This window comes from Pteropus vampyrus, unplaced genomic scaffold, assembly GCF_000151845.1.
Source record: "Pteropus vampyrus isolate Shadow unplaced genomic scaffold, Pvam_2.0 Scaffold113, whole genome shotgun sequence".
NCBI lineage: Eukaryota > Metazoa > Chordata > Mammalia > Chiroptera > Pteropodidae > Pteropus > Pteropus vampyrus.
This window is the reverse complement of record NW_011888894.1, coordinates 1,163,468-1,190,661: the sequence shown is the minus strand read 5'-3', so window position 1 is coordinate 1,190,661 and position 27,194 is coordinate 1,163,468. Positions and strand designations below refer to the sequence as shown.

Below are 27,194 nucleotides of genomic sequence, written 5' to 3'. Positions count from 1 at the left end.
CATGGGTCACCAACACCCACTGGTCTTTTTGATAATGCCCGGGTCCTGAGGACACTTCAGGCAACAGCCTGGTAATAGGTGCCCTCTTCTCACTGGCCCCAGGACACTCCAGGAGCCCCCAGCTCAGTGAGCTGTGGTACAAATTTGCTCTGTGCTGTGAAAGCATATAAAACAAACCAGTCCAAGTTCTAGAAAATGTAACTCTACTAGCATCGCGAGGGCCCTTAGAACCCCAGAATGAGTATTAGTGAACATCTCTCCCTTTAGGCTTTTCTTTACAGAAATGTTGGAAAAATTGGTCTTGAAAACATATCATGTTTACTGCCTTGCTAGCAAGGAAACCTGCAAGAGGTGACCAAGAGTCTGCTGGTTCTAAGAGGGATGGATATCGAGGGATTTTGATGTCCAGAAGCTTACATAGCGGCTAGTTTATTTATTTATCATGGTAAAATATGCATAACAAAACTTACCAATTTATCTTTTGTTGATTAAAGAACATCTATGCCTACAGGAAAGTTTCATAAGACTTTATCTGAGCCAAATTTTGAGAGCACGACAGAAGCAAAATCTCCACGGACTGAGAAAATGATGTGGAGAATGGCAGTTTTGCAGCTTATTTTATACGTTAGAGTCAAAGGAGAAAAGAAAGGAAGGTAAATGAAATCCATAAGCGGTAGGTTAAGGAGGCGGGAGAAAGCAAAGTGTGGAAATCCCTAAGATAAGATAAAAAGCAAAGTGGAGAAACACATACTTCTTTTACATTGATGGGTACAGGATAGTTAATAGTTAACATTTACAGCACATGGAGCTGATATGCGGGAAACAAATTAAGAGTGAGGGATTCTGCAGTTTCCTGCTCTGGTGCCTGGGGCTGTGTATTTGAGAGGTCTAGAAAATTACTCTGACGTTTGACAGGTATGTTATCTTAGATGCAAGAACAATTGACAGGGCTCACTTAAGGTCAAGAATGACCTTTGCTAAAGAAGCTATAGGCCTTGGACGTGACTACCCGCTATGACTTGCCCAGTTATGAATTTATGATCGGACCAGCCTGTGTGGTTACTTTCGGTTACTGAGCTTGTCAGGCCTGCCATGTAGCTCCCTGAGTTTGTCAGATTTATTACATTGCAACGTTTTCATTCACAGTGTTTTAAGCATACAGTAAAATGGCATTAAGCACATTGTTGTGCGACCATCAACACCATCCACCACCAGAACTCTTGTCACTGCGTACTGAAACTCTGTACCTATTTAATGATAACTCCCCTTCCCCCTTCCCACCCAGTCTTAGATAACCACTATTCTACTGTCTGTCTCTATAAACTTGCTCATTCTAGGTACCTTCTAAGTGGAATCACACAGTATTTGTCCTTTGCATCTGCCTTATTTCACTTAGCATAATATATTCAAGGTTTTTCCATGTTGTAGCAGGTGCTGAAATTTCTCTTCTATTTAAGTTTGAATAATATTCCATTGTATGTATATACCACATTTTACTTATCCATTTATCTGTTGATAGGCATTTGGATTGCATTCACCTTTTGGCTATTGTGAATAATGTGCTATGAACATGGGTGTGCAAATATCTATTTGAGTCCCTGATTTCAACTTTTGGGGGTAAATATCCAGAAGTGGAGTTGCTAGAGCATATGATTGTTCTTTTTTTAATTCTTTGAGGACCCGCCATACTCTTTTCCATAGCAACTGCACATTTTTCCATTCCCAACAGCAGTGCACAGGTTTCCAATTTCTCCATATCCTTGCCAACATCTGTTATTTCCCTCCCCTTGTTGTTGTTGTTGTTGTTGTTGTTCTTCTTCTTCTTCTTCTTCTTCTTCTTCTTCTCCTTCTCCTCCTCCTCCTCCACCACCACACATCCTCTCTTCCACCTCTTTTTTTTGATAGTAACCATCCTAATGGGTGTGAGGTAGTAAGCGGCCATTTTTAAAAACCAGCTAATTAGGTGAAGATTGAAGTTTTATTTCATGAAGTCATATTCAAATCCATTGTTACATAGACTAGAAGAAGGAAAGTCTCAGGTAACAGGTTCGCTGTTTATGCATTAGAGAAAAACATTAAAAAGCAAATGATGAAAGGACATCATGGGTGTTCCTTGTTCGTGCCCTGACGATAACGTGCAGGAAGCATGCAGAAGTCTGATGCAGGTACCAGGCTACAGTTGTGATTGACAAGGCTACTTGCTGCTCTGACTTTCTTCTGCCACTGCAGAATGCAGTTTGCATTTCATAGCTCAGGGAGCATAACCACTTTCCTTGGCACTCTTGGAAGAGTCCCTCCACTGATCATCACATGGTGACTGGCTCTATCCTAAGAGCCTATCCATTTATGGAGTCCCTTTCCCTCCCTCAGAGATGTGAGCTCAGGTGTATGTGGTGTGACAGTTCTGGGCCTCTCTTGGGATTGTGGCATGTCTCCCTTGCCCCGATTTTCTTTTCTTACTGTTCCCGAAGACAGAAGTTCTGTTTTTTTTTTTTTTTCCCTTCATTTATAATTATTGCTGGCCAAGCCTGGGAAACCAGTATAGATGGCCTGTGTAGATGTGGGTTAGATGAACTGCTGAGATCTGGGAGCAACGCAGATGTGATAGTGAAGGAACTGCCCCTACTTTCAGGAGATGACCATCTGGTGGATTGCTCGGGTCCGATGGCCAAAACAGACCTTAAGTGGGGCACCAAGGCAGGATGGGGTGGCAGGGCTGGGCCTCTGAGGAGGAGCAGAAAGGGGTCAAAGTTGACTCTAGAGGAAGGAAAGGTGTCTCTCTACGCTCATATGCAGGGGAGAGGGGCTTGGCTCTCCAGAGATGGTGATTGGGGTGACTGGGGACAGGGCTGCATGGGGCACCTTGCAGATCAGCTACGCAGATCAGCTTTTCTGTGTGGTGTTTGTGTGGTGGTGCTGGTGGTGGTGAGGGTGATGGCGGGAGAAGAGCTGGCATATGAGGATAGTTTTCTACATTCTACTTTCCCTCCGCTCAGGTTCCTGGGAGAAGCCAAGGTCCCACTCCGGGAGGTCCTCGCCACCCCCAGTCTGTCTGCCAGCTTCAATGCGCTCCTGCTGGACACCAAGAAGCAGCCTACAGGGGTAAGCGCTCATCAGGCCTCTGCATCAGGGCAGTTTCTGGTTCAAGGCCTTGCCTTTCTGACCCCAGAGCTGTGTCCTACTCCAGCTCTAACCTACCAGGCCTGGCCCTCCCTGGCCAGAGCTCAGGGGGCCTGGGATGGGGCTCTGGGTGGAAGAGATGGGAGGGGGACAGGAGGGAGCCCCGCCCCACCTGCAGGGCTCAGATGAGCCTTGCTTCAGACCAGCTTGGCCTAATCCTGGGTCCCTTCCTGGGGTAGGTTTTACTAGAAACCCATGTCTTCCTAAGCTTCCCGCAGCCTTGGTTATGGCTCCCCCAATCTCCCCGTCAGCCCTCCCTCACCATACAACCCCCTTTACCAGTTCCAGAATATCTGAGTCATCTGGGTCACAGATCACAAGGGAGACAGACATCCCTCTGCCCTGCCTCTGAGACCTGCCACCCACTTCCTTTCCTCCATTGTTTTTCTCGCCCCTCCCCAGCCTTCCCAGTGCTCTCCCAGTCCTCCCAGACAAATCCCTGCCCTCATCTCTGGCCTCCTGTTATTTTTAGTGAGCTAAATATATCCTGTAGGGTTCTTTCTTCCTGGTCAGTGGAATTCCTGACCTCCCTCTGGCTCAACCTCCCAGGATGCACTGGGGGAACTTGTGATTTGGAACTACTTCCTCCCAGGGTGCACGATGGGATTCTGGGCTGAGTTCTTTCAGACAGAGTGGGGCTGTCTTGTCTCGTGGAGTGTGTGTGTGTGGAGGGGTGGGAGGTTGGCGGGGGGATTGGGGGCCCTTGGCTGGCTTGGTGAGTCAGGAAGTGGCCAGTCTGAGCAGAGTTCTGAATAGAACCACTACTGGGTACTGAGACCTAAAGAGTGTGACTGACTGAAGTCACACAGTGAATTGATGTCCAATGTGGGACACGAATCCGAGGGTGCATCTCTTAAACTTGAATGGAGTGGTTCACTGCCTTCCTGATGCTGGCACTTTCTCCTGAGGCAACTTAAGACAGTGAAGGCGGCTGGGATGCTTCCTTGGTGGGTCCTTCCCAGACAGTGCTCCCTGGTAGAACATTCTGGTTCAGGCTGTATTCACGAGCCTGTCTCCATCACCTCCGGAACCCCTTTTTGTCTTCTCTTTGAACTCTCCACTCTCCTAATAATGCTCCTAATTGTTTATAGTTCCAATTTCCAAGGTAGGTGTCTGGGTTTTTCCCTCCACACCACTGAGCGATTCTCTGATACCAGCTGGGTGTCCTACAATTCAACTGAACTCTGACATTATTTACCTGGAGACAGCATCAGATCCCACAGGTTAAGGGCTCAGTCTCACAAGACTGCCCCTCCTTCAGATGCCAATTACAAGTCCAGGCTGTCACCTGTACTTCTGACCAACTGGCTATAGATTGGAGGTTCCTTGGGTTCAATTTGCTAGAAGGGCTCACAGGACCCAGAGAAACATTTAATTTACTGGATTTCTGGTTTATTATAAAAAGATATAACCCAGGAACAGCCAGATGGAAGAGAGACAAGGAGCGAGGTATGGGGCCAGGGACATGAGCTTCCACGCCCCCTCCAGGTGTGCCACTCTCCCCGATCTCCACATGTGTGCACCGACCTGGAAGTGCTCCAAGCCCTGTTCTTTTAGGTTTTTATAGAGGCTTCATTACATAGTCAAGATTGCTTAAATCATTTGTCATTGGTGATTGAACTCAATCTCCAGCCCCTCTTTTCTCCCTGGAGGCTGGGGTTGAGGTGTAGAGGGTAGGGCCGAAAATTTCAACCCTCTAATCCACTGGTTGGCTCCACTGGCAACCCCATCCACATTAACATAATAAAAGAAACTTCACCGCTCTTATCACTTAGGAAGTTCCAAGGGACTCTGTAGCTCAGTGCCAGAAATAGGGACTAAGACCAAATATATATTTCGCATTTAAATTACAGTATCACATTTCTATAGTCAAGAAGGACTCCAGCGAATTCTGGAACTGTCCTTTCAGAGGGCCGTAGCTAACTCTAAAGGTGTGGAGCACTAATGGAGAAATCTACGCATCAAGGCAGCTGGTGAGAGATATTTTGAGTCAGAGGATCTGGGTGGTGCTTCCCCATTGCATCTCGGGGATGGGGCTCCTTCTTTGCTGTGTATCCGGCTCACCATGCCTCCAACCAGGGTTGCTTGCTTCCTGGCTGAGCTGCTTAAATGTCTCTCCACTCTAGCCCTGTATGCATCTGGGACACTGGTGGTTTCTGCAAGTTCTGAGCTTGCTCTGCTCCAACCTCAAAGGGAATCCAGCTTTTCACACCTAGTCCTTGTTGATGGGACTGAGCCAGTCTGGTGACATACTCTGGAAGCCTCACCTCTCCTCCTCTCGCTCTCGGTTCCCAGGGTTTGTTTGTACTTCTGCTCACCAGCCGGAAACCTGCTGCTTTCTCTTCCCTGGGTTGGGTCCCCTGGCTGTCTGCAGAGCTTGCCAATGCTTCACAAACCACATCTCCAAAAAGGGACTGTGAAAGCCAGAAAATGATGGATGGGGGAGGAGGGCTGGGCCCCACTTGGTTTAGCCCCCGGTTGAGCACAGATGGGGCTTCCTTCCCTGCTGCCCAGGAGGCAGCTGTAGCCTGTGGAGAGAGTCTGGGTCCATCTTTAATCTCTTTGATAGCACTAAATCACAGTGCAGCCCTAGGCAGGTTCCAAGGCCCTCTGAGCTGGGGCTTCCCACGTGGGACCTGGGGCTGGCTGTGCTGCAGCGGGAGGCACAGAGAACTGGGGATGTGACAGAAGGGATAGAGAGCCTTGTCAGCAGCTACAGATTCTCACTGGCCTTTTTACTAAGGCTGATTTCTGGGTTGAACCCATTGGGCAGAGCATAGCAGGTATCCCTAATTGGTGAGAGCTCAGATTGCCTCAGAGAGCCAAAAGAACCTGCCGATGGAGTGTTGGGAGTGGACATAGGGCCAGTGGGATCCTTAGAAAACCCTGCAAGGACTGAGAGGAGGAGGAGGGGCCTGTAGCAGGCTAGGTGTGGACTCCATTTGCCTGTTACTCAGTGTTCTCACCCAAGTCCCTTCAGATATGGCACGCCGGCCTGCGTGCCACGAGAAGATGCCAAATCCACCTTCAGTCAGCTTCCAGACTGAAGGGGAAAACACTGCCCCTGTCCTGGGGGAGCCTCCAGCCCATGGGGACAGGAGCAGGGGCAGGAGCGAGGCAGACAAAGTGCTCTGGTAAAGCCTCGGTTTCCTTCAAGAGGTTCGGAGATGCTGCCAGCACCTCTGCCCCCCATGCCACCTCGTCTCAGGCCTGCATTGTACCCTCCGCCAGCTTCTGGACGTTGTCTGAGGGAAAGGTATCTAAAACCCAGGCACATATGGGGCTTTCCTCTTTGCTCGGGAAATGTGTATCGGGAGAGGTCTCTGTTGGATCCTGCTGAGCTCAGTGTTAGAGAATTGTAGCCTAGGAAGTAGGCGAGCAATGAGGCTGAGCATGGCAGGGTGGGCGAAGGACCCCATAGCCTGACTGCGTAACCTGTAGGAGGATCTGATGAGTTGTCCCCTGTCTTTGCCTTTGATTTCTTAGGCCCCCCTGGCCTGGGGGCCAGACAGGACCCTCCAGAATTCTGTAATATTGCTGTGACCCAAAGATTGCAGACACGGGTGACTGAGGTTACCTAATCCAGGCCAGCATGTTTTGGTGGACACATGACTGACTGATAATGGTCTTGTGGTAGGATGTCTGCATGGCAATGATGGGACTGGAGACCTGAGGAATAGGACTGTCATATGGGGTACTTTGATGTGGAGGGACTTAAAGTGGGTCCTACTTGGGGCTGTAGGCCAAGGTTATATGGTCTGGAAGAGCACCGAGCTCACATACATCCCACAGGAAGAAAGCGTAAGCTCTGGTTATGTCTGGAAAAGGGGAGAGGGGATGAAGCATGATGTCACGATGAGGGTGAGATGTCTTGATGGTGAGTGGGGCCCTCAGACATGCCCCCTTTCCTTTAGATCTTTAGCAGAGCTAGAAGCCTCCAGTGTTAACTACCCCTGGTCCTGAAGCGGCGGTCCCAGGAGTCTGTCCCCTAGTGGCGAGACCTGTTTTAGATCCTGGGTTCTAGATCCTTTGAAGCTGCTAGAGATGTTCCTGTGGCTCCCTGGTGAGCGTATAAAAGGTGGAGCTGTCTCGGGCATGGAAGTCTCGTTCGAGTGCCTGGAGCCACCAGCATGTTGCCAGTTCTTCGGGAGGCTGGTGCAGAGTTATCAGTGTGGAGGAAACAGGATGCTCTGGAGATCCCAGGGAGGGCTGCCTGGTGGTCTTGGGATTCTCGGGTCATTGCTCCTCTCTGCTCCTCCCAGAGGGCTGCTCCTGAGCCCTTGTGCTAAGCTGCTGACATCCAGGCCATGATGTGGAAGAGTTACACGCCCGAGGCTCCACCTCTGCCCAGAGGTGGTGTGCCAGAAGCCTGCAGGTGGCATGAGGGGGTGGGGGAGGGTGGGTAAGCAGGGCGAGCCCTGAGAAATAGAAGGAGGTGTTCTTCAAGGCAATCTGGTCCCAGGGTCAGGGGACTTCAGTTACCAAGTGTTGGAAGAACCTGGGCTGAAGGACAGCCAAGTTATGTCCCCTTTAAGTTTTGGCTCAACTCTCTTCACCTTACTGGGGTCCCTGAGACCGCTTGATTTAATACTGCTACCTGGATGCCCTCCTGCTCCCCTCGTTCCTCTTGCTGCCATTTACCTTTTCTTTCTAACATACTGTATAACTTATGATTTATTTCTTTTATTATTTATTGTTTGTCTCCTCTGCCATGATGTCAGTTCCATGGGGGCTGAAGCTTTTGCTTTGTTTGTAAAAATAACCCAGTATTTTGATGTGCTTGGCTCTGTGCAGGCTCTGAGTACATATTTATGGTGGGAATGAATAAGCAAATGAATGAATAAATGGGTCGGGCCAGCTTTGTCAGTTGGGGCCCCACACCCTGGGGTCCTTCAGATGCAGGCCCAACTCAGGCTGAGCCAAGCAAACACTCCACACAGGCCAGTCGTGTAGGCACTTGGGGCCCATGCCTGGTTTAGTTCTCTGCTGTCACCATCTTGAAATTCTTAATAATTTTTAACAAGGGGCCTGACTTTTCGTTTTGCAGTGGGCCCGAAAACTATGTGGCTGGTCTTGAGTAGGTGGGGGGCCTTATGTTTCTCTACTGAGTGAGATTCCGATGCTTAGAGCAGAAACAGATTTCTCAGATTTTCTAAACCTTTTATTTTTAAAATAATTTAAGATTCAGAGAAGAGGTTTAAGAGTAGAATAAAGAATATTTTGTACTGAACGATTTGAGACTAGGTCACCAATCGTCTGGCTCACCTCCCTGAATTTAGTGTGTGTTTTCTCTATTTAAGGACTTTCTCATATAGAACTACAACATAACCTTCAACACAGAAAATGAACGCTGGGGCAGCACTGCCATCTAACCCACAGACCCTCATTCAAGCTTCAACAGTTTTTTCAACAGTGTCCTTTAGAACAAAAGGATCCAATTAAAGATCACCTGTTGTGTTAGTTGTTCTGTCTCTTTAGTTGGCTTCCCTCTGGGAGAAATTTTTAGTTTTCTTTTGACTTTTATAACCTTGTGACTTTGACTTTTGGAAATACAGGACCATTATGGTGGAGACTGGACCTCAGTTTGGGACTGTCTGATGTTTCCCAGTAATTAGGTTTAGGTTGGACATCTTTGGCAAGAATATTACACAGTGGTGCTACCTTGTTCTCATTGTAGCCTGCAGTGATTTGATTGTGATTTGTTTCATTACTGAATTATTAAGCTTGATCATTTAGTTAATGTAGAATTTTTGGGTTTCTCCACTAATCTAAAATTCATTCCCTTTTCTAATAAGTAAGAATTTGAGGGGGAGGCACTTTGTATGAAGGCCCTGTATGTCATCCAACTTTTACCCAGCAGTTTTAACATCTATTGTTGCATTTTTTTTGGAGATTTATTGAGCTTTATTGAGATATAATCACATACTGTAAAATTTATCTTTTAAAGTGTACAAATCAATGTTTTTAGTATATTCATGGAATTATACAACCATCACCACTATCTAATTTTAGAACATTTTCAGCACTCCAAAAAAAGTCTATTAAAATTCTTCGTTCATTTCCTAATTGTGCCATTATTGCTTCTTGGTTGGATTAATTGTTTTGATGATTGCTTAAGTGGTGATATTCTAAATCAGTTATTTTATTCTGCATTAATCAGTTGGCATTTGACTGTAAAGAAAAGCTTCCTTCTGATTTATTTGTTTATTTCCATATGGATTCATATATTCCTCTTTTATTTAATGGTTTAATCTGTTGCAGTCATTATTTATTTTCATGTTTAAATTTTCCCAGTTTGGCCAGTGGCAGCCCCTGAAAGCAGGCTTCCATGACCTTTGACATGTTTCTATCATTCTTTTTGTATTTTCTTGCTTTCTGCCATAAAAAAAATTTTCCAGGGTTATCTTCTATCTACCTTGGCCTAATCTTGTAATTAGTTCTCTGAAGAGCCCGAATTGCCTTTTGATGAACTGGAGAAAAATACAGATGCCCAGGTGCATCTCAGACCTGCATCAGAGTCTCCAGGAGTCAGGCGTGGCCGCGGGCTGGTCTGGGCATCTGGGGCGGGGCAGTTCTTTTTCTTTTTTGGGGTTGCAGGAGCTTGGGTTCCAAGGGCAGGGAGTACTGGCTGCGCAAGTGGCGACACCTGGTGGTAATTTAGGGACCTGCAGCGGCGGTTAGGGCAAAGCCTAGGATCTGGAACTTGGAAGTGTCTCATTGCCTTCCCTGGCCTCCTGGCCTCTTTCGGGGTCTCCTGTGATGTGGAGGTGGCTTCGAGATTCTTCATCAGTGTTCTGAGCCCAACACTCTCACCAGTCTCGCCCTCCCTTAGCTTGGATGACTCTGCCCAGGCCCCATTCTGGAGGGTTCAAGTCCCAGAGCTGGATACATCTAGTCCTTGAGCACTTTCTGTCTCGGGATAAGAATTCACTCCAGAAGTTTCTGGACATCCCTAATATCAGTCAGTAGAGACAGATGCCTAGTGAATTATACTAAAGCCACTCAGAGGTTATTATGCATCCTTAACAATTATATTTATAAAGGGTTTGGGAAAACCCAGGGAAATGCTTATTGTCTAACGTTAAGTAAAAGAAAAGCATTTTATATATAGCAGAGCTGTACACTGTTGTTTAAAAAAGATTGGAGAGAATTATATCAAAATGTGAATAGTGGTGGAATTATGGCAATTCGTTTTTTTCTTTTTTGCCTTTGAAGTTTTTTTCTTTTTTTCTTTGAAGTTTTCGAACTTTTCGAACTTTCTTGACTAGAGCATCTATTATATAAAAAGGCTGCCCCAGTGGGCCTGCTGGATCTGGAGTTCCAGGAAATGCTTGGCCAGGCCCCCACTGGCCTAAGAGCTGCAAGGCTGGAGGGCCTGCTGTGGTTGTACTTTTTTTGCAGGTTCAGGGGGCCCTTTGAACAGTGCAGGTCTCATGGTGGGGTTGGGTGGGGTGGGGGCACAAGGCAGCTTTCTCCTGTCCACGTGAGCGGTAAGGCCAGTCGCTCTCTTCTCGGCAGTCACAGCTGGAGCAGCTGGGGGTTAGGCACGGATGAGGATGCTTCTGGGAGGAGAGAGAGCTCAGAAAGACAAGCAGCGCCCTGAGACCCTCTCAGAGTTTGGCCTGAGCAGAGCAAGGCTGAGGTGTCTGTGGAGACACAGGCGAGAGCCCTCAGCTGAGCAGCCAAGAGGCCAAAGGGGCTTTTTCCTGAAAATGGGACTAGGCTGAGAGTTGAAAAATCTGACAGGAGAGGCTGGATCGCTGATTCATTTATGGAAGCTTACGATGTACTCTATCAACTCCTTTAATCCTCATGAGGTCCTGTGAGGAAGGTGCTATTGCTATCACTGCTCTCGTTTTATAGATGAGGAAACCGAGGCACAGAGAAGTTATAGGTCTTATCCAAGATTACACAGCTCCTGAGTGGTGGAAACTGACTTCAGAGTCTGTGCTCTTTTTCACCTGACTATGCTGGTGGGCCCTTGGGTGGCTTTGTAACCAGAGCCACCTTTCATGGTGGATAGATGGACGGATGCTGGAGGGCGGTGGTCCAAGGCCAATGCATTAACCTGCTGCCCTCTCATTCCCCATCTCTTCTAGGCCTCGCTGGTCCTGCAGGTGTCCTACACGCCGCTCCCTGGAGCTGTGCCCTTATTCCCACCCACTACTCCTCTGGAACCCTCCCCGACTCTGCCTGACCTGGATATGGTCACTGGTGAGGAGCCCATCTCACCCTGGCAGGGCCCAGGGGAAGAAGCCCAGCAGAGGCTCCCGAACCTGGGGGTGGGGGCCACAGCGAGGCTTCAGCAGCCTCTGCTGCCTCTCCAAGGTTGGGGGAGAAGAGAGGCCACCCGTGGGTGGGCGTCCTGATGTCTGCCTTCCATCACGCGGGAAAAAGGACAGGAGGTGTGCTCCCCTAGGTGCTCCTAGGGTCAATATGAGGATGCCCTCCCAGCTCTCGCTGTCCAGGAGGAGGGCTGTGCCTGGGCTAGGTGCTCTGAAGCTCCGGATGAGTGGGTACTTTAGATGGGTCTGGGATGGGGTCTGTCCAGGGGATACCTGAGGTCTCACCCACTGCCCAGAGACTAAAGCTTCCCTGCCCTGGTATCCAGTAGGCCTTTGGTGATGAAAAGTGACAAAAGAGTTGGATTTTCTTTGAAAGATCTCTACGTTGAAGTCAGGGAACATGAGTTCCAGGCTTGCCTTTGACAGCAAGTAGCTGTGTGACTGAGTTCCAGGCTTGCCTTTGACAGCAAGTAGCTGTGTGACTTTGGGTTGACTACTCTCCCTCTCTGGGCCTGCAGTTTATCATTTGTAAAAAGAGCAGACAGTCAGCTAAGTCCCAAGGTTGCTTCAGGCCCCTTCACTTGCCTCTGCTGGGCTTGTCAAGTGAAGACCAAGTCCAGAGCGGTTGGCTTACCAGTGCGGGGCTGGGCGTGGAAACCTGATGGGGTATGCAGGAAGCTACAACAGATGGGCCAGGCAAAGACTCGCCATGGGAAAGAGTCTGTAATTGTCTCATGGTGAAGTGACCTAGAGGCAAACACAGTATTAAATCAGAGCAGCCTCTGTCTTATGAGACAATGTTCTAGGCCTGTTCTGGAGCCTAGCCCTGTGTGGGACTCTTGGTGAAGGAGGCAGAGCAAGGTCCATCTTGTTGGGGCTCGGCACTCTCTGAACTTGGGGATAGGGAGATCACTCTGGACTGGAGTATAGGTCGAGGTGGGGAGAAGAGGTGCTTCTGGTGGCACAGGGCAGGGAGTGTGGAGGACCCGGAATGTTCTGTGACAACTTTTGAGGTGGATCTGACAGAATTAGGTTTGTGCCACTCAGGGAGGCTCCTAGAAGTGACAAATTCCCAGTCTTGCCTGGAAGGTGTTGAAAGAGACAGTTCCTGACAGACATGGCAATTGTTCCTGAGCTTTGCGTTAGGCTGGGATGGGTGAGGAGAGCAGCACTGAGTGGGGGTGCGCTAGCTGGCTTTCCTCACCCAGCTCCCTCCTCCCCTCCTGGGGCTGTGCCCTGCCCACGTGCTAGGTGGGGGACAGAGCCGGGCCGAGACTTGGTCTCTGCTCAGTGACAGCACCGTGGACACGAGACACTCTGGAAAGAAGTGGCTGGCCCCCGTGGGTGAGACACAGCCAGGGCTGTCCTGATCTTAATCCTGCCACCCGTAACCATTTCATCTCCGCCATCGTCAGCTCACAAGAGTGGGACGAGGTGGCCAGAGGGGCTCCCCCTGCAGGACATGGTGGGGAGGGCTGGGGCCATTGCTTCCTTCCTGTTGACTAACTGGACTGACTGCCCCCAATTTTAGCTGTTGGAAGCTTCTCTTCTTTCTTCCTCATCCACCCTTTCTCATCGATGAGGGAAGGAGAGGGGCAGGGAGGTGTGTGGTGGGTCTTGATGCTCATGCCCTTTGGATACTCCATGGGCTGGGCTGGGTCCCAAGGGCAGGGCCAGAGGGACCCAGACCTCATTAGCACCCTCTCCTCCCAGACACCGGAGGAGAGGAGGACGCCGAGGAGCAAGGGCTCACGGGAGATGAGTCAGAGCCATTCTTGGACCAGAGTGGTGTCGCAGGCCCGGGTGCTCCCACCACCCCAAAGAAGCCACCTTCCCATCCTCCCCCGTACCACCCTGGGAGTAAAAGGAAGAGAAGCACACCCACGCCTAGAAAGCTGCTGTCGGACAAGCCACAGGACTTCCAGGTGACGGCCAACTCTGACCACAGTCTCCTCCTTTCGTGGGTCAGCAGCTGCTAGTGCCATACTGCCAAGTGCCTGCCTGTCTGTCCAGCCTCAGGGAAGACGCTCAAGCCTCTCCTAGGTGGGAGTCTGGTTTCCCTGGGACCTGCACAGATGCCTAATGGGCAGTTCACATTTTGGAGCCTCAGAACAAGCTTCCGCCCAGCCTCTCGTTTTGCTCTTGAAAAAAGAGGGGCCACTGCAGAGATTCAGCATAGCTTTACATCTATTATCTGTTTCCCAGCCAGAGTTTCTCTGGCTAGCTACTTCCTGCTAGTCGAGGTGTGGTCCTTGGACCAGCCGTGTGAGCATCACCTGGAAGCTTGTTAGAAATGCAGAACCCCAGACCTGATGAATCAGAATCTGCATTTTAACAAGATCCCCTGATCTAAGAAGCTCTGTCTAGCTTTTTTTTCTCTCTATGTCCATGCCCTTCCTTATTGCCATGGATTTTTCTGACAGTTATGTGAAATTTGAATTTGTTCAATCTTTTCAGAGAATAAAACTAATATTAACCCTTTGACATATTTTTATCCAAAAGCTCATCTCATTTTATTTGCCTTTTAATTTTGGTCCTTTGCTTTTTCTTTTTCTTTGGCACAAAAATTTTCCTTTTGATATAGTTGCATTTAGTGATATTTAACTCTTTAGAACTACTTTTAAAGTTAAAAATAGGAAACTTGAATCTTTATTAAGTGCAATAAATTGTAAAAATATATTTTAGTTCTAAGTCATGGTATTTTAAGCCAAAGTCCTAGCTATAACCACTATGTTTCCCTGAAAGACAAAATTCTAACATATTATATTATTATTATTACTTTTTTTATCCTTGGAAAATCAATATATGTTTATTGTAGAACATTTGGATAAATCACTTACTTTCCCATTGTAATTAATAATATATTCTTCTATAGTATGCTATTTCTAAAAAAAGAGTTGGCCAATAAATAACTGCTGTTTAGAAATTAGAACCAGTAAATATTATTTTTCTACAAAAATTGTTATCATATTTCAAATTTTCATATTTTTAAATATTTTGCCTAAATTCAGAAGTACAGATATTCTTGAAACCTTCATTTACTTGTAGTTCAGTGGAGAAGACTCTTAATTTGTTTCTCAGAATGTAAGACAGCATTGCATCTGTTTTTTGTTGTTTTTTTTTTTTACGCCTACAGCACCTGGTCTTCCTAGGTGGTCTCCCATCCAAGTACTAACCAGGCCCGACCCTACTTAGCTTCCGAGATCAGAAGGGATCAGGTGTGTTCAGGGTAGCATGGCTGTAGACAGGATTGCATTTTATAAAGGATAAAGAAGGATCACTTCACTATTTAAGTTTGACCTCCGAAGGAATGGTCAGTGAAGAATGTTCAAGCTGCTTAAAAATGTTGGCGTCAAAGGGCCTGAGGTGCCAGTGGCTGAGTGAAGTGAACAGGGGGCTGGATCCTTGGCCCAACCCTGGGATTTAATGCTAGTAGCTTACCTGGGGGTAGCCTGGCGGCTCTTCTGTGGAACGATGGGATTTTATAGGTGTGAGGGACATTGGTGGGAAAATACGATTGTTTCTAAAATGCTCTTCTAAATCTTTTTAATACTGTTCCCAAGAAGCCAGCAGTGAGGATGGTCTCTTGGGGTGGTGGCCGGAGCGGAGGATGGCCCACTTCCCCCTTCCTTCTGCTCATGTGCCCTCCTGGCTTTCAGATCAGGGTCCAGGTGATTGAAGGGCGCCAGCTGCCTGGAGTAAACATCAAGCCTGTGGTCAAGGTCACTGCTGCCGGGCAGACCAAACGGACGCGGATCCACAAAGGAAACAGCCCACTCTTCAATGAGGTGGGAGACACTGGGTATCGGGACCAGGACCTGGGTGGGCCTTCTGAATTAGGAGCACACGGCAGAGCCTGGCCATTCACTCGGTTTTTACGTGTGGTGCTTACTTTGGTTTGAGAGATGCGCCAGGTCCTGAGTGGCTATCTGAAGTAGTGGAGAGAGGGTCCTAGCTCTTATTCCTGCCTTGGGCTCCTACTACTCCACATCCTCGTCATTCTGTAGAGCCAGCCACCCACCCCATCCCTGAGATGACAGCCTCTGTGAGGTCAGGGGAGGAAAGTCTCAGAATCTGTCAGGTCCCCAAAGCTCAGTGCTGGGCTGAGCTCACTCCACGCTGTCTGTGTGGGCCAGACCCAAAGGCCGTGGGTGGTGGCTGACCCTCTCCCTGGCCTGAGGGTTAGCAGTCACTCACTCATCTCCCTTTTGCCCTGAACCAACAGACTCTTTTCTTCAACGTGTTTGACTCTCCAGCGGAGCTGTTTGATGAGCCCATCTTTATCACGGTACGTCTCAGCTATCCAAGCCTTCTCTGTGGGCTGAGTGTACAGGCACATGCCTGTCAGTGTGTGAGTGTGTGTGCGACCGAAGCCTTCAGGCTCGGGGTATGAGCGATACAGACAGCTCACCCCACAGTTCTGCTGGTCACAGACGTGCCTTCCACAGCTCAGATGGAGGCAGCGGCCAAGTCAGGAGACCCTGCTGCTCAGCACCCATAGGTGCCTTGGGTCAGGGTCCTGAGGTCATTGTTGTGATCGGTACTTTAATTTTCATCTTATTTTGTTTGTCCATGTGCCTGCTTCTGGACAAGATTTTCTTTTTCTGGGCCTCTTTCCTCCAAAAAGCAATATAGTTAAGTGGTTAAACGTATGGACTCTGGAGCCAAACTGTCTGGGTTCTTGTTCTGCCTCTGTCATTTAGGGGTTTATAATTCTGTAATTTCTCTTCACCTCTGTTTCTTTATCTGTAAAATGAAGATAATAATAGCACCTACTGATAGGGTTCTTGTGATGATTAAACATGGCTTAGAACAATTTCTGGAATGGAGTAGGGGAGGGAAGAGCTATCGGGTTGGATCTGGTCTGGGCGAACATTTACTTGTGAATGAGAGTTTTATTTTATTTTTTCCCTCCAGGTGGTAGATTCCCGTTCCCTCAGGACTGATGCTCTCATCGGGGAGTTCCGGGTAATTGTTTATTTTCTATGAAGTCAGTCACTTCTCCCTTATCCGAGTTAGTGGAGGCCCTGTGGATAATGTGCCAGGGTTGGCACTCCAGAGATCCTGTCTGTCTTGGTCTGTGTTGGTGAAATATAATTAATAGACAAAACAAAACAAAACAAAACAAAATCTTCTTCCAGCCTAGAAATCCTCTCCACAAAGGTAGTAGAGAAAGAGAACACTTTTATTAACGAATAAGCATTAAACCAGAATGTGGTGTGCTTCACAGGCAATCCACAGAGAGACTGTAAAGACAAAAAGAAATCTTTTTATGTAGCCAAGCAGATATAACTCATTCCATACGTGTTCTCAAGATAAAGAGTAAGTAGTCCTCAAGTAAGAGGACTTGACAGCCCCCATGGTCATACATAGTTCATCCTGAGTTTGCTTGGTAATTGAGGTGACGTCTGTATTAGTTGACTGACTTTTATCCAGAGGAAAAAACAAGAAACAAGCTCGAATTTTTATGAGAGGAGGTAGTTTTACAACTTGGAGCAAAGTGTGCACTGAAGTTAGCCTCTCCTTTCACACAGACACAAGGAGAGCCTTGAGAAAGACACTTCTGGGTCATAAAGCCGATGAAAAGGCTTATTTAGTTTCTAAAAAAATCCATTTCAAAGAGACAGAGAAAGTATTTGCATTTATAAGTTTTAAAGGTAAATGTTCTGACAAAAAGAGAGAAGGGAAATCTCTTCCTTTATTTCCAACACAGGTGTTAAGCTTCTTATTTTAATTGGGAAGGCCGTGTGTTTGAGTTTAGGCAGTGTCCTCCTAAGCTGATTGTCTTGGGCCAGCATGACGCTGGCACTCTGTGCCTGACTCTGGGTTGGGAGTGGGCTCCAGAAGTAGAGTGAGCGGTGGGGTGGGGGGCAGTGGAGAGAGTGGGGAGCCTTCCCCGCTCCTTTGTCCCAGACAGTGCAGAAGGGAACAGTCCCTTATAGAGAACGGAAAACTGACCGTACAATTCAGCTCATAGAATGGCTTTAACAGGCCACATAAAGTAACAGCAACCAGCAATGGAGACCTTCGTGAATGGTGTTCTAATATAATTCGTAATGATTTTCTCACTTTAGAATCTTCAAGCACTTATCAAATGGAAAGAAAGGGCACAGGCATATATTAACCTCCCCTACTCTCCAAATAAAATATGATCCCCTTTCCGGGAATTGAGTCACAAGATAGAAAACTCTTTTTTTCCTAGAGAAGCAGTTTTAAAAGGAATAGGCTTGAGCCTAAGTCATTCTGTAACAAATGGGATCTTAATTATGTTTAGAGACTCTAATCTTTGAAACACATTCTTGTTCTGAGAACTCTAAAATTAAGGTTGTTGATGTAAGAAATGTCTAAACCTGTAGAGAATTTTTGGAGTTTGTTTGAACCAAACTGATGACAATTGCCAGAAAGTGAAATCTCAACAAATTAAGACAATGCTCAAGAAAATGGCAGTTTTGCAGCTTATTTTATACATTAGAATCAACGGAGGAGGTGTTGAAATCCAGTGGTGGTCAATTAAGAAGGTGGGAGAAAGCAAAGTGGAACAAATCTCTGGGATTGGATAAAAAGTAAAATGGAGAGACACATACTTCTTTTACATTGGTGGGTACAGGATAATTGATAATTAACATTTAGAGCACATAGAGATGGTATTTAGGTAACAAGATAACAGAGAGGGGCTCTGTGCTCTGGTGCAGGAAGTTGTGCCCTGAGAGGTTTGGAAAAGATTACTCTGATTCCAAGGGTATGTTATCTTAGGTGCACAAAGACCATATTCGGGCCCACTTAAGGTAAAGATTGACCATTGTCAAGGAAGCTACAGGCCTAGGATGTGACTGTCCACAGTGACAGTTAGGGATTTTTATGTTCAGACCATCCTATGTGGTTACTTTTGGTCTCTTGAGTTTGTAGAGTCTACCATGCTGGCCTCCCCTGAGTTTGTCAGGTTTAGTATATGACCCTCTTTTTTGTCCACAAGGTAAAAATTATTATTTTTTCTAATTATAAAAGTAATCTATGATTTAAAAAAATTCTTAAAGCAGTTTTATGTTCACAGGAAAATTGAGTGAAAGTATAGAGTTCCCATATATCCCTTGCCCATCCCCCATAACCTCCCCCCAAAATAGACACCCTACTAATCTATGATTTCTTTAAATAGAAAATTATAAAGTACAAGGAAGAATAAAAATAAAAAACACCCAGATCTACCACCCAGGGACAGCATAGTTACTGTTTCGTTGTATTTTCTTTCCTCTTTCTTTTCTATGCACAGATATAATTTACCAAACTTCAGTCCAAACGTATTCCACTTTCCATGCAATGTCAAATGATGAATATCTCCTCACGTCTTCAAATATTCTTCAGAACATGATCCTCCCCCACCCCCCGCCCTGAAGATCTAATTGGCTTTATTAAGTCATTCATGAATCAGGAAGCATCCCATTTAGCAACTAGAAGGGCTCTCCCTTCCAAACATGATTTTTAATGGTATGATATAATGGACCACACTTTATGTACCACTCTGGGGACAAGAGTTCAATTTGTGTTTTCTCTGTTTGATTTCAGATGGACGTGGGTACCATTTACAGAGAGCCCCGTGAGTGACGTTTTCATCACTTTGGCCATATCCTTGCACTTTGGGTCTGGTGGCTGCTTGGGGACACCCATTTGGGACACTCACTTGCCTTTTGGGGGGTTTTAGAATTTAGAGGTGGAGTTTGATTTTGGAGGTGAGAGCTGCAGGGATGAAGGGAGGGTAGGCTTTCACCTTCTGGGTGAAACAGGCCCTCAGGGAGCTCAAACCCTCAGGAGGGTCTCAGCTGGCTCAGTTGGGAATACTAGATCTGGAAGGCTGAAGCAAGGGTGGCTGGAGGCTGGGGTTACTCAGACTGGGGAAGGTCTTGCATGGCAAGTCTAGGATTTGTCCACACCCTGGTTTCTGCTTTGCTCTGGTTACTTCCCGAGAGAGGGTAAATGGCCTTGGGTCGGTTGTTAGCTGCCTTCTCAGGGGTTTCTATGAACATTTCTGACTGAAAGCTACATGAGCACTTGTATCTTTTATTCAAGAAATCGAGCCCTGCCCCCATGTCTCAGTGGGCTAGTCCTTCATCTCACCCAAATGCAGTCTTCCCCAAGCTCCTGGATGTGGTTGCAGGCTTGGGTCCTGCCAATTTTGTGGTCACCAGTGGATGTTGTCTCTCTTAGGACATGCCTATCTTAGGAAATGGCTGCTGCTCTCAGACCCTGACGATTTCTCTGCTGGGGCCAGAGGCTACCTGAAAGCAAGCCTTTGTGTTTTGGGGCCTGGGGATGAAGCACCTGTGAGTACATTTTCCTGGGTCTTCCCAACAGCACCTCCCCCTGGTAGTGGAGGACCAAACAGACAAACAAAAATCAACTTTAGTTTTTCTGATTTAAAAGAATATCTAGTAATTATGAGAAATGTAGAATATGTGGAAAAGTATAAATAAAAAATGAATCACTCATAATTCTACCACTTAGAGAGCTGTTATTAATATCTTTTTGCATATCCTCCCGTGGATATGCATGCGTGTTTTTTAAATAATTTTTTAATTGAGGTATAATTGACATATAACATATTAGTTTTAGGTACACAACATAATGGTTCGATATTTGTATACATTGTGAAATGATTGCCACAGTAAGTCTAGTTAACATCTGTCATCCTACATAGTTACAAAAAAAGTCTTTTTCTTGTGATGAGCACTTTTAAGATCTACACTCTAGCAACTTTCAAATATACAATGCAGTGTTAATTATAGTCACCATGTTGTTCATTATATCCCCAGGACTCATTTATTTTATAACTGGAAGTTTGTAGCTTTTAACCACCTTCGCCCATTTACCCCGCTCCCCCACCTCCTGCCTCAGGCAACCGTGAATCTGTTGCGTGAATTTCAGTTCTGCAGAAGTGAGATCATTCCCTACATATCATAGCCTGAATTATGTCACTTAAGAATATGTCGTTATCACCTTTACAGGTCAGGAAGTAAAGTCATAAGTGGAGGTGGTGGCATGAGAAAGGTGTTTAAAGTTGGGGAACTATGAGCCTCTTTGTTTGTTTGGGGAGAGGAGAAGTTTAGAGTATTTGTAGGAGAGGAATGAGGGGTTCATTAGATATAAACAGGAAGATTTCTGAGCAGACACGAGAGTGCCCGCTCTGGGTCAGAGACTTTGTGGTAGAGCCTCGAAATACTCAGTGGCTTAGAAGTGGAACGAAGGTGGGTGGATGGTGGAGGTGTCAGGTATGGTTAAGGCAGGAGTGGTGGAAGCACAGGGCCGAGGTGGCCAGGGCATCTGGACATGGCTGATGGCTCAGGCAGGGAGGATGCGGGAAGATAGGGCCTAGAGCTTATGAAGAGGACAAAGAATAGAGAATGCATATTTATTGAGCACCTGCTATGTGCCAGGCTCTGTGTCGGGTGCCTTGCTCTGTGTGAGTCAGGGTTGGAGGAGGCAGATAGGTTATAAACTGTCTTCTGAGAAGGGTTTCAGTGGTTCAGATTTTGCTAGAGGAATGGTTCTGAGTGATTGTGTTGCAGTTCTGGGGAGTCCTCGAACTCCTGGACCTCGGTTCTTGGTGTTCAGTCGACAAAGAATTGAAGGTAGATGCTCAGAAATTAACTGTATGCAAGCTAGCTTTATTAAAAGCTAAAATATACTTTTAAAAGGGAGAATAGGCTGCCAGGAGCAGTCAGCGTTGGAGACAAAATAAGCTCACTCTCAAAAGGGAGAGCAAGCTGCCGAAAGCGGTCAGTCCCAAAGACTTCTGCCAAGCGAAAGTCCACCCTCAGATGGAGAGCGGTCAGGCTCAAGGGAGAGCCGCCCCATCTGTGGTGGGTTTGGGGATTTTACCCATTCATCTAATTAAGGGGTGGAATATTCACGATTTTGGGTGGTCACTTCGTGGAAAGAAGGTGTTTTTTTTTCTGGAATTAAGGAGACGCCCCTTTTCTTACCACGTTTGGGCTTTTCGGAATGGTCATGGCATCAGATGCATGATGGGTACAGCCTTAACCATAATGCTAATTTATGATAATGATCACACAATGAAGCAAAGGCGAATTCTAGGTCACATCAGCTGTCCTTCTGGGCATGCCTATGTTGGGGACTTTCCCTAGCCCCCTTATTTTCCGCTTTAGCAAGAAGTTTTAAACCACAAAACTGCTTCATTGTGTCAAAGCTATTGTTTAAGGCTGTTTTTCATTTTAGTGGCTCTGGGGAGGGGTCCTGATGTAACTCTGACCTCAGCTGCAGGTTGGAGATATGGCTATATCTCTAGCAGCAGAAAGGGAGGGGAGATTAAGGTGCCATTGGTGGAGGAGAAGGAATTGTGTTGGTAAATGACTTGTCCACATGGATGTTGATTATCTTTATGGGAGAATTAAAACTGGATGGAGGTCAGGTAGGCAGATGGTGAGGCAGGCACCGAAATCGTCAAGGCAAGGTGAGCACGTGTCCTTGTCTTGGTGGATGACAGTGAGAATCGGAGGAGAGAGTGGTACACGTGGGTGATGTGGACTTCCAGAAAGGAGAGATGGTGACGTGGTGGTGGGGGCAGCTGCAAGGTGCGGCCCTCTCTCATGAGGGAGCCTGAGATGGCTGGAAGGAGTGGGAGATGCAGGAGGGCGGTGAGGGGTGGAGTTCCCTGGGGAAAGCCGAGTGCAGACAGAGGAAGTCCCATGAGGATGTCAAGGATGAGGAGCTGACTGATGACAAGAACTCGGGAAGCCGTGGTGGAAAAATTAGGGGAGGGAGAACCCAGGGTACTGTGCAGGGGCTGATGGAGCTCAGGTGGACAAGCCCCACCCCAGGGACCTGTCCCTGCCCTCTCGTCCCAAGCACTCCAGCCCTGCCCCTCCGTAGCCTGTCTCTCCACCGTTGCACCTTCTTGCTGTTTCCATGCAGCATCTCTGAATCTATTATCCTTTTGTAAAACAATCCTCTCCCCTCTTCCTATTAATTGGAACCTTGTTTTTCCCTGATGAAGCCACTCTTCAAACCAGCTCAGAGGGAAGCCCCTATATTCTGCTCCAACTCTGCTCAGGTCTCTGGGAGGAGCAGTAACTCTTGTAAAATTCACCCAGAGCCTTCTTCATAACAAAGACCTACTCTCCGGAGGAAGGAGACTGTGCCAGAGCCTTATCCCAGGAAGGGAATGGGCATTCTCCAGTTCCAGCCCCTCAGGCCTTCCTGTCTCCCCTCTGGGGGGAGAAAACCAGACCCAGCAGGGATCAGAACTGCACAGAGGTAGGTCGAGGATGCTGTAGGCAGGGAAGGGAACAGGAGGCAGAAGGAAAAGCTGGCCCACTGGAGAAGCAGTTGTGAGGGCCACAGCCCCAGGGTTCAGGGATTTCATTAGCTTACAATGCTCCCCTTCCCAGCCCTTACCCCACACCAGCAGGGCCTCCAGGAGACAACAGTGGACTACTGCTGAAAGAGCTGTGACATATGACATACAGACTCGTATACTTGGGGAAGCCCAAAATATGGAGGGAAGGCAAAACCTAGATACTAGAGGAGTTTGAAGCTTCTGCCACCTGTATCTACAGCAAACATCAAACACAGTTCCCTTCCTAGCCATATTACCATAAATTCTCATGCTAAAGTCGTGTTTACCTCAAATTACTTAACACAACATCTTGCTTTAAAAAATATGCAAGACATGTCAAAGGCAACAAAAAGACACTCTGAAGAGACAAAGCAGCTGTTAGAAACAGGTTCAGATATGACAGAATTGCAGAAATTAGCAGAGGGGGTATTTAAAATAACTGTGATTAATACGATATGGGCTTTAATGGAAAAAGTAGACAGCATGCAATAAAAGATGGGTAATAGAGATGGGGACGCTAGGAGAAGATCGATGGGAAGTGCTGGAGATCAAAATCCCATCTTTTGGTTTCTCTCTGCTGCGCCCCGGCCACAGCAGCCCTTCCCCACTTCGGTTTTGTCTCTTCCTTCGAGGGCTGCTTCACTGGTTATTCCCCCCTCTTCTGGCTCTCTGGGCTGTTACCCACCCCCGGCAGAGCTGGTCCAGGAGGGTCCTTCCTTGCAGATTCTCACCTTTGCCATCGTTCTGAGGTGTGACGTGTCCTCATCGATGAGCCTTCAACATCTGGTCTTACTTCCTTTGAGATCCTGAGCTCAGAAATCCCTCTCTTCACCAGGGTCTTTCGGCCTCTTTCCCTCCCTTGTCCTGCCGAAGTTACAGATCCCTGACCCCTCTTGGTTTTCCTGTCCATCGGCTTCCTCCTGTCACTCTCTCCTCCTCCTCCAGCCTGGACCCCATGATCCTAATTCTCACTATGTTCTTACTAGACCCTGGGTCTCCCACGTACCTCGTGTCCCAACCCCCACACACTGTCCACACCGTTACTTGGTCACTTTGGTGGCAGAAATCACCGGGAGGTGCTGGTTGACGTGAGTGCTGCCAACATCCTCTTTTCCTTGGGTGCCGTTTAATTTTTATCCCATTCCTCTGCAGTAGCTGTTTCTCAACTTGCCTCTCTCTCCTGAGCTCCAAGCTCAGCCTCCCTTAGAGAGCCAGACTGCACAGCGGTGATCGGCATGGGCTCCTGAATCTCCCTCAGTCCTCAGCTCATGGCCCGTCTTCATTTGTCTTCCACCTTTTCCACACCCCTCATCTCCTTCGCCATGTGCGGTCTTCTGTCATCTGTCATCTTTTTCTACATTCTCTTCCCGGTCTCTTTTCTTGCCCTTCTCCTCTGGCTCCTGCCCTTTCATCTGTGCCAGGCTCAAGGTTTCCCTGTCTTAAGACACACTCGCCATCACTCATTTCTCCCCACTCCTCCTCTCCAAGCTGCTTTCACCTTCCCTCCAGGTGTCATCAGCTTCTGGGAAGGGTCCCTTTCGCTGCATGTTTACCAGCTGCTCATTCTTTCTGCTTTTCAGTATTATACCCACCAACTCTCCTCCCTGAAACGGTGACTCACTTAACGGTCACCCTTTGCCAGCTCTCAGGAGTACTTCTCTGTCATTCATCTGCTCCGTTGCTCCACAGTGTTTGATTCCAGAGCCTGGGTCTTATTTGAAACTCTCTCCTACCTTAGCGTTAGTGATTCTTTCTGCCTCTGCCCCTGCCCGTTTTAAAGGGATCCTTCAAATGCAATGGTTCAGTAAAATTCCTCTGCCTGCCTCTTTGCTGTATCCTTGACCCTTACTATTGAGGAGCCCATCTCTGTCCACCTGAGACTCCTGAAGTGCTTATCTCCAGACTGGACCATCTGAGTTCCAGACACAGGTTCGATTGCCTTGTAATAAAGCCACATTAACATATCCCTTAGGCGCCTCTAACTTAATATATGAAAACCTAATATTATCTGCTGCCCCCTTCACATCTGCTTCCCATCCTGTGTTAGGTGACCTCTTAGAAAATGGCGCCGTCTTCCACTTCGTTTCCCAAGCCAGAGGCCCGAGTTTCATTCTTCATCCCTCAGTCCAACATCTGTCGGTCCACATGCACACAAATGGCCAGTACTGTTGGCATGACAGCCTCAGTGCATGCTTCTCCTTTTTCTCATCCCAAGACCAGAGTCCAAGGTCAGGCTCCCATCATCTCTTATCTGGGCCCCTGTGAATTAAGATACAGGTTCAGCTGCTGTAACGGAGATACCCCAAATAGTTGTTAAGGTAGACGGAAGTTTATTTCTCTCCCTCATAAATGCCTGGGTAGGCAGTCCAGAATAGGCACAGTGCTTCCCCAATGATGAGAGACCTTGTCTCCTGGTCTGTGCTCTCTCATCTTCATCGTGCAGCTTTCATCATGGTTCAAGATGTTCGCTCCAGTTCCCATCATCAGGTCTGTAATCCAGTCAGTGGAATGGGAGAAAAAGACCTTGCTTAAAGGTCTGCTTCCCCTGCAGGATGGTGAACTCCGTGGGGCCAGGGCCTCTGTCCATCATGTTCACTGTTGCATCCCTGGCCCTTCGGCACCATGCTGACACTTAATAGTCATTCGGTAAATACGCATTGAGTGTATGAACAGACGTCACTGAAGACAGAGCAGTCAGCTTAGACATGTCACTTTTGCACTATTTTCAAACGGGTGGAGTGGGAAGATGATTAAGGTTCTTGAATGCCCACCGTGTGCCACATGCATTTTCATCAGTATTAAAGTCGATCTTCCCAATAGCCTGTGAGGTTGGTACCTTCGTCTCCACTCCCCAGGTGAGGAAGCAGAGTCTCAGGGTGAAGAACCAGCCTGAGATCGCATGCTAGTAAGCCCCAGGGCGAGACCTGCTTTTCTTCGAAATGCACCATTTCAGTGCTGTTGGTTGTGGAAGGGAAAACGTTGTGTTTGAGAGCACTTTAAGGAATCATCTTTGGTTTGCATTTTAGCTGGAGAGGAAAGACCCCTCTGAAGACAAGGAGGACATAGAAGGCAACCTGCTCAGGCCGACTGGCGTGGCCCTTCGAGGAGCACATTTCTGCCTGAGGGTCTTCAGGGCTGAGGACTTACCACAGAGTGAGTCTGGGACTCTGGGTAGGAGGGGGCACCCTGGACTGGGCCAGGTCAGCTCCCTGGGGGGAAGGAGGTGGAGGGGCTGCCCTCTGCTCCCTCCCTGCCTCCCCTTGGCCTGACTTCCTCACCCCCTGGGTCTGTTGCATCAGTGCCCAGCCCAACTCTCCCTCCACTCCGCCCTCTGGGGAAGCCTCAACCCCTCTCTAGGTTTAAAAACTCCTCCTAAGAGTTTTTGCTGTTCTTAACAGAAAAGCAATCAGAATGAATGAGAAGTAATGTAAATGCTGGTGGAGTTACAGAAGTGCAAGAAATCGAGACTAATAACTGTCCCTGGGCTCCATTTCAGCATCCTCCTAGGCCTAGTCTGGTTGTTCAGCCTCTATGAACCCATTTTCTTGGTTCTCAATGGGGAGTCAGCACCATCCGGACCCTCTGTTTTGTGCTCAGGGTTGGATCTCATTGAATTTCTTTCCCTTCTTGAGGAAGCCCAACCTGCAAGTTGATAGACCTTGGGCTGAAGAAGCGGTTCTGAAATGTTGGTAGAGCTCGGTGTCTCCACAGATGAAGAACAGTGTTCAGTTTGCCTTGTACTGTCCTGGTTTTAGTACTGAAAGTCCCACATCCTGGGAAACCACTCAGTCCCCTGCAAACTGGGATAGTGGGTCACCCCAGCTGTGGCCATGTCCTCATCCTCCCAGGAAGGCTAGTGTGGCCACTGCCCGGTTTATCACAGTGGTTATTTCTGTATGGGCCTCATCCAGTGTGCTCAGTAAATGCTGGGGGAATTAGAGCAGTTCCTCAAATAATGTTTTGTCCAATGTCTTTCGTTGTAACATCGATGAGATGCCATACAAACTTAACTCTTGTTTCTATCAATCGGCCTATGGTAAAACTGGTTTTTTTATATGTCGGTTCACTTTAAGTCGCAGAACTTATCGATGACATTAAGTGGGGACTTACAGTACACTGAATATTCTAGAGTTGTGGGTATCCACCCAGGCTGCACATTGGTAGTTTTTAAAGGCTCCCCAGGTGGTTTGGTTGTGCTGTGGCCTGTGAGCCACTGTTTTGGAGCTTGCATTGGCATGATCGAGCTGCTCCTTGTTCACAGCAATGGAGAACATTTGCTACATGGGTCCCTGTTTACAAGATTTGCATGAAGCAAATTATTTGAGGGTTTCTGCTTTGACTAATAACATCAATAAATGAAATGGGTTCCTTCTGTACAGCCA

At 47.5% G+C, this 27,194-nt stretch overlaps 1 protein-coding gene and 1 non-coding gene across 2 annotated transcripts in view; one reads left to right on the top strand and one right to left on the bottom strand.

The window, feature by feature from the left end:
* The window catches only part of DYSF (dysferlin), a 211,933-nt gene that overhangs the window by 33,016 nt on the left and 151,723 nt on the right, over positions 1 to 27,194 (top strand). Inside the window, exons 4-13 of the mRNA XM_023533853.1 lie at positions 2,997 to 3,102; positions 11,280 to 11,394; positions 12,717 to 12,809; positions 13,179 to 13,390; positions 15,125 to 15,253; positions 15,691 to 15,753; positions 16,383 to 16,433; positions 19,026 to 19,056; positions 19,665 to 19,780; positions 25,839 to 25,965. Of these exons, the coding sequence (XP_023389621.1) occupies positions 2,997 to 3,102; positions 11,280 to 11,394; positions 12,717 to 12,809; positions 13,179 to 13,390; positions 15,125 to 15,253; positions 15,691 to 15,753; positions 16,383 to 16,433; positions 19,026 to 19,056; positions 19,665 to 19,780; positions 25,839 to 25,965 (1,043 nt within the window). The remainder of the gene's footprint in view (positions 1 to 2,996; positions 3,103 to 11,279; positions 11,395 to 12,716; positions 12,810 to 13,178; positions 13,391 to 15,124; positions 15,254 to 15,690; positions 15,754 to 16,382; positions 16,434 to 19,025; positions 19,057 to 19,664; positions 19,781 to 25,838; positions 25,966 to 27,194) is intronic.
* LOC111743417 lies at positions 14,593 to 14,711 on the bottom strand. The gene has a single exon (XR_002781697.1). It is a non-coding gene; the product is annotated as a 5S ribosomal RNA (ribosomal RNA).